This window comes from Drosophila guanche, unplaced genomic scaffold, assembly GCF_900245975.1.
Source record: "Drosophila guanche unplaced genomic scaffold, DGUA_6, whole genome shotgun sequence".
NCBI lineage: Eukaryota > Metazoa > Arthropoda > Insecta > Diptera > Drosophilidae > Drosophila > Drosophila guanche.
Genome location: NW_022995745.1, coordinates 1,406,857 through 1,413,778, shown reverse-complemented (window position 1 = coordinate 1,413,778; position 6,922 = coordinate 1,406,857). Strand labels below are relative to the sequence as shown.

Genomic DNA, 6,922 nt, shown 5'->3' with positions numbered 1-6,922 from the left:
GACGGACTGACGGACTCTGGCAATGCTGATTGGCTGGGCTGGGCTGTTGGATTGGGAGCGAAAGTGTTCCCCGTGGGCTATGCCGCTGCCAGGATCAGTTGTTGTCTCAGTTTCTGAGACATGTGGGAACCCTGGCCAAGTTCCAACCACTCGGCGGTGCTTTCCCTGGTACAAAAAATCCCCCTGCCTGTAAGTCCCACGATCATGAGCCGAGTCGCAATATTCTTTGCGATGACTTCATTTAAGGCGCCAAAACGCAACGCCACCAACGTTGCCTCGTGTGTGTGTGCGTGTGTGTTGCAGCTCTGTGTGTGTGTGCTTTGGGCAGGTGTCGAAACAATGTGTGGAGCGCAACTTAATTAGAATGTTGCCACATTTGTAGCCAGCCAGTCAGCCCGGCCAAATAAAAATGTCAGAACAAGTTGAGGCGGCAATTTGTCAACCGGCAACCGGCTGCCTAGACACGTGCCTCACCCAACCACCCGCAACCCCTTGGCCAAGTCACAACTTAACATTCGAAATGCATTTTTAGTTGTTTTTGTTTTCCGCGAGGGGACTGGGGACTGGGGACTGGGGCCTGTGCTGCCTGTGTCCATGTCCATGGATTCGTTCATGCGCAAGGTTTTTGATTTTACTGACTGATCTTTTTGGCCACCCCCCGCAGCAGCTCGTAGCAGCAGCAGCAGCAGAAGTCGCTGCTGTGTCTTTGGGGTGCATTGCTCTTAAAATGGCTCAAAAGCCGTTGAACTGCTGGCAGTCGCAGCAGCCGCAACGGCGGCCAGAACTCGGACTCGGGCTGCTGCTGCTAAAAATGTTGCATGCTAATTCTAGCCAAGAAGTTGGCTTTTAGCAGAGAGATCCGAGCAAAGTGAATTTACTTGCAAGGTGGGGCATCAATAGCGCCTTTTCCCTGCCTTTCTCTGCGCGTGGTGACTACGGACCACCTCACCACAGCGCACAACGTCACCTTGTTGCTAAATCCACCTTGCGCTAGTGCTGTGGAGAGGGGTGGGGGATCGTTCTTCCAGCTCGTGTCATCTGTGCCAGGGTGGGTGGCGCAACTCTCACTCACACTCTTTGCTGCTCTCACAGCTCTGCCTTCGGGTGGTGGGTAAGCCCAGCTCTCACTCACCTTCGCTCTTCGCTGCTCTCAGCTCCTAGCTCTGTGCGTTGTGTGGGTGTAAGAGACACGCAGAAACGGAGACGGAGACTGAGACGGGGGCTGAGATTTGGGCAGCGACTGCAACTGCAACTGCAACTGCAACTGCGACTGAGGCTCTGAATGACGCCGTTGAAATCGAGAATAAGAAAATGAAAATGTGACCAAATGTAAATGATGTTTTAATTGTATTGCTGCTGGCCGCTGCCTCTGCTGCAGTCGCTGCTCTGGCCACTGCTGTTCTTCGTTTCTGGCAGCTACTGGAATCTACTGGCACGTTCTTTTCGCTGTGATTGTGATTGTGACTGTGATTCGTATTTGCTATTTTGCTATTTGCTATTGGCTATTGCGCCGTTTTGCGAGGGGTTAAATGAACGCTCGGCACTCGCTTGCTCCATGAAAGATGTCAAGGTATCTGTAAAATTTGTATTTGATTTTGTACTCCAATCACATCCACTTTGTGTAAGCAAACTGCTCGAGCTGCACCGAAACACACACACACATACACACAGAGGCAGACACAGAGTGACGGACGGAGACAAAGCAATGGACAAAACGATGTACAGGCTGTGCACACGCGTGTAAATATATAAAATGTTAGTATGTCTCTTTTATGTAAATGGTGCATCAATGAGTGATGAATGTGTGGCAGTAGCTGAGCAGAGGATGTATGGAGCAGGAGCAGAATCTTCTTAGTCTCTGGACTCTCCTCTCTTCTCTGCTCTGCTTTGATCCTCTCTGCGCTGCTCACCTCTCATCTTTGCTTTGCCCTGCGCTGCGCTGCGCTGCACTGCTCACGTCTCTGCTTTGCTCCTCTCTTCTTTGCTCTGCTTTTCCCTGCTTTTGGCTTTTGGCTTTCGGCTGTCTTGGCGATGACGAACTTTACCCCACCCCACGACCCACTCTCTGTGTGTCGTGTGCGGTGTCTTCTTTTGGTCTAGAATTGCTTGAGCTCATCAAATTCCGCACTAGTCCACTGTTGCTAGTCCCCCAGCTGCAGTGTCAGCTCCGGTAGGGAATTCGAGTGGACGCGAGTGGCTGGCGAAAGGGCACTCGGAAGGGGCAGACTCAAGCACTCAACCTTGGACTTTGCGGCGCAGCAAGAGATGCTCCATTAATAGCTTCATAAATAAATGAACGAATTCAGCAATAAGTTTGGAGCTGGGCTGGGCTGGGCTGGGCTGGGCTTCGGCTTTAATTACGAGTCATGTGGCACACGCTCATACACGAGCCCCCTCAGGAAATACTAGAAGCGGGCAAATATCAGCAGAGAAGAAAAGAGCGCGAGGTGGGGAGGGAGGAGAGATGGAACAGCAGCGTGGCAAAATTGGGTTAAAAAATAAAGCAATGCAAACTACCTTGACACATTTTGTAGCCCCGAAGCTGAAGCGAGCTCTGGCGCAGCTCTGGATGGGTGGAAATATACGCAGAAAAAACAGGGCAGAACAAAGGGAGATGTGGAGTGGTGGTGGTGCTGCTGCTGCTGCTGTGACGGGATGAAGTTGTGGTTCCTATCAATAATTCATCGATAATGTTGCAATGTCTCATACAAAATAAATAACTTTACAAAATGTACAACAAAGTGTCGCTGTCTCGCTGTCTCTCCGTCTCTGATAAGAGCAGGCAAATACGCGCCACGTGAGCTGCCCATAGCTTGGCCCCGTTTAACGCTTCCATTTGCAAACATTTTCGGTGTGCAATGCCGCTGATTAGCCAGCGAAAGCTGTCAGTCATCAGTGTTAAGTGTCCCCCACTCCATTCGCCTGGCCCTAGGCTAGGCCTGCTCAAGAGGTTTAAAAATAAGTCGCTGGTCGGGCAGGTTCATGTCCTTTTGCGCTGGGATATTGCCCCGGTGGCAGGCCAATGATCTTGTCGTTTGTTGAACCCCAACACGAGACGCAGCATTGAGGAAGGAGGAGATGCGTGGCAACTGCAGACAGCCGACTGGACCAAGCAACAATACAAACAAAAGAAATGCTCTTCTGGCATCTTGCAGGTCCCTCTGCCGCTCCCTCTGCCGCTCCTTTGTGCTGCAGTCAATGCCCCTGCGGCTGGGTTCTATTTTAGCGCATGGCCATTGGCCCTGAACTTGTTTTAAGCTGGCCGCAGTCCAGTCTCGCTATGCTTGGAAATCCCTGCTGGATGGATCAACGTGCTGCTGCATGCCGCAACAGTAAATTCCACAGGCACAGGCGAAAACCGCCTTTTTCCCTTCTTTCTGCCACACAAACAAAATCTGCAAATTGCGCAGAATTAGAGCGACGAAATGGAAAGGCAATTGCATAAATGTTTTCTTTGCCTGCCAATTGGAAGCGGATTTCATATGCAAAAGGGAACGAGAGATATGTCCCGCTGTCCCGCTGTCCCACTGTTTCGCTGTCCCACTGTTTCGCTGTCTCTCTCTCTCTCTCTCTGTGTGTGTCTCTGGGGAAACCCGATTCCAATCGACAACGATCGTAGCTAATTCTCGCCAGGAGCGGACTGCGACCTGTGCGACCTGTGGCCTGCGCCCGAAGGGCTTCAGAATGCGCTACCCTCGCGCGCTTCTGTTCAGCATCTGTTTGGGCTTAATTTATGTGCATCTCAATTTTCCCAGCATTGATTTTATTTTCAAATTTGTTTGCGTATTCTAAAACGCAATGGGAAGAACCCAGCACTGCTCCGCCCTCCGCCTTCGTCTTCTTGTACAGATTGATGTCTGGCCTTCGCTGGGTGCTTCCACCCCGGGGTTCCTCTTTGGGTTTCCTCTTTGGGTTCCTCTTTGCTTTCCCACTTTGCTGACGCAGGGCCTCTGTGGATTTTTGCATTTTGTGGCCGCGACTCGTTTCCAAATTCTAAAGAAATTCCAGTAATTGAAGAGCATTGCTGGCGACTGGACGTTTCCGCTTGCCAAAACTCGACAACAGCTCACAGAGATAGAGACAGAGAGAGAGAGAGAGAATGTCGCTTGTGTCCTTCGACTGGCTGCCGTTGTCCGGGCACAGTGTGTGCCTGCTGCTGGTGCCTGGCCTGCTGATCCTCATCATTCTGTGGCTCTGCGATCATCAGTATGACAAAGTGCTGGGTCGCCCACCGCCGGGTCCTTGGGGTCTGCCAGTCGTTGGCTATTTGCCCTTCATCAGTGCCCGAGCGCCACACAAAACGCTGCAGGCGCTGGCCCGCCGCTACGAGGGCATCTACCAGCTGCGCATGGGCAGCGTCAAGGCCGTGATCCTCACGGACGTGGCCTTGGTGCGCGAATTCTTTCGCCACGAGGTGATGTCCGCCCGTGCGCCACTCTACCTCACGCACGGCATTATGGGTGGATACGGTAAGGACATGGCCTGTGGCTGCTAGCCCCTCGTGACTCTCTCCGATTTTGCAGGCATCATTTGTGCTGCGGGCGGCATTTGGAAGCATCAGCGACGCGAGGTCATCGACTGGCTGAAGGCCTTGGGCATGACACGGCGCCCGGGAGAGACGCGCAGCCGCCTCGAGCAGCGCATTGGCACGGGCGTGGATGAGTGTGTCAAGGTGAGTGTCCAGCTGCTGAGCATTCCCTCCACCACATCCTTCTTCACGTTTCTCCCCCTCTACCCCTGCCCAGCTCTACGCAAGTGCCGCCGCGCTGTGTCCCCTGTTCGATCCTGTGCCCGCCCTCCAGCACACACTGGGCAACATTATCAACGATTTGGTGTTCGGCGTGACGTACGAGCGGCAGGATCCCGACTGGCTGTACCTGCAGCGACTGCAGGAGGAGGGCGTCAAGCTGATTGGCGTCTCGGGTGTCATCAACTTTCTGCCCTGGCTGCGACGCCTGCCGTGGAACGAGCGCAACATTCGCTTCCTGCTGCAGGGCAAGGCCAAGACGCATGCGCTCTACGATCGCATAGTGGCGCGGTGCGAGAAGCGGCTGCAGGAGCTGCAGGTGGAGCATCAGCAGAGGCAGCGACAGCGGCAGGCTGAGGCTGAGGCTGAAGCTGAAGCGGAGGCGGAGGCACAGCCAAACGATGACCAGGAGCAGCAACAGCATCAAGAGGATGAGCAGCAGCAGCAGCAGCAGGATGTCTCCGACTCGGACACAGACTCCTATGAGCCCACGTGCATTCTGGAGCACTTCCTCATCAATCGCGTGCCCTTCTCGGAGCTCTACTGCGACGAGCAGCTGCGCCATTTGCTGGCCGATCTGTTCGGTGCCGGCGTGGACACCTCCCTGGCGACGCTCCGCTGGTTCCTGCTCTTCATGGCCCGCGAGCAGCACTGCCAGCGTCGGCTGCACGAGCTGCTGCTGCCGCTGAGTGCCACGCCCATGCTGGAGGAGCTGCAGGCGCTGGCCTACTTGCGTGCCTGCCTCTCGGAGGTGCAGCGCATACGCAGCGTCGTGCCACTGGGCATACCACACGGCGCCGAGCGGGACTTCACCGTCGGCAAATATCGCATTGCCGCCGGCAGCATGATCGTCTCCCTGCAGTGGGCCATACACATGGACCCCGCGGTGTGGCCACAGCCGGAGCTCTTCCGGCCGGAGCGCTTCCTCAACGAGGAGGGCCACTACTCGGCACCGCCGCAGTTCATTCCCTTCCAGACGGGCAAACGCATGTGTCCCGGCGATGAATTGGCCCGCATGATGCTCACCCTCTTCGCCGGTCGCATCCTGCGGCAGTTCCACGTGGAGCTGCCGCCAGGCGTAGCGGTGGACATGGAAGGCGAGTCCGGCATTACCCTGGCGCCCGCTGCCTATCAGCTGCGCTTCACGAAGCTCTCCATGGAACCGAAACTGGAGCTGGACCAGGAGCAGCACTAAAAGGAGCCCCCCCCACGCTCCTTCATTTTTCTCCTAGTTTTTTTTTGATTTTTTAGTTTAATTTTGCTAAATATATTTGCTGTTTTTTTGGTGTATTTTAAATGTTGATGTGGCGATTTTTTAGGCAGAATTTTGCCAGGAACTTGCAGAACTGCTTCAGACACCAAAGCAGAGGACATGCAGGACTCGTTTTATGCACTCTCTTTGGGTGAAATTTTCTCTGACATTTTTTTAAGTTTTTTTGCAGACATTTTGCCAAAACATTTTACCCAAAAATGTGCTGTTCCTTGTGAGTTTTTCTGAGGTGCAGCCAGCCAGAAATGGAATCATAATCGCTCTGCCATCTGCCATTTGTTTTTTAATTTTTTATATTTATTTTTTATTTTTAGATTGTTAAAAACAATCTACCCCCAGCCACAGCGAATTTTCATATGCATTTTTTTGTCAGCATAATTTTATTTTTATTTTTATTTTTTTAAATTTGTATTTGTTTTTTGTTGTTTGTTGCTATTGTAATTGTTGTTGTTTTTTGTTGTGTGCTCGTAAGACTAAACCACAGTTTGTTTTGATTGTTGTTTGAACAATTAACGACTAAAAACTAAAAACTAAAAACTAAAAACTACTACAAATAAAACAAATAAAATAAACTTAGCTTAAACGAAAGTAAACCTAAATGGACAGAGACGAATAGCAATAGCTTAAAAATATATTGTGCTATTATTAATTAATTAATTAATATTTAATAATTAAAAAAAATATTTTTTTTTGTTTACAATTATTTGAACACAGCTTCTTGGGGGTGAAAGAATAGAATTTGTTTGTTTTTGTTTTTTTTTTTTTTCGTGCAGTCCTTTCTGCCTGCCACACGCGGAGTGGTGGGGGGGGGGTCACTCTCTTACTGCCTACTAACATTAAGGGGGGGGGGGGGGGGGGGGGGGGGGGGGTGTTTGGGTTGTTTGGGTTTTCTGTGTGTGTTTAGT

At 51.8% G+C, this 6,922-nt stretch overlaps 1 protein-coding gene across 1 annotated transcript; it reads left to right on the top strand.

Annotated features, from left to right (window-relative positions):
- Window positions 1-4,009: 4,009 nt before the first annotated feature.
- On the top strand, window positions 4,010-5,993 carry LOC117581261 (cytochrome P450 306a1). The gene is made up of 3 exons (XM_034268269.1): window positions 4,010-4,469; window positions 4,524-4,672; window positions 4,746-5,993. Exons 1-3 carry the CDS (start codon window positions 4,100-4,102, stop codon window positions 5,940-5,942), a joined length of 1,716 nt encoding a protein of 571 aa, XP_034124160.1. The 5' UTR covers window positions 4,010-4,099; the 3' UTR covers window positions 5,943-5,993.
- Window positions 5,994-6,922: the final 929 nt, after the last annotated feature.

Bases quoted from the DNA above. Each gene is read 5' to 3' on its own strand.
- LOC117581261 (XM_034268269.1), top strand. From the start codon at position 4,100: ATGTCGCTTGTGTCCTTCGACTGGCTGCCGTTGTCCGGGCACAGTGTG. The intron at 4,470-4,523 runs GTAAGGACATGG...CCGATTTTGCAG, and splicing joins CGGCATTATGGGTGGATACG to GCATCATTTGTGCTGCGGGC. The intron at 4,673-4,745 runs GTGAGTGTCCAG...ACCCCTGCCCAG, and splicing joins GCGTGGATGAGTGTGTCAAG to CTCTACGCAAGTGCCGCCGC.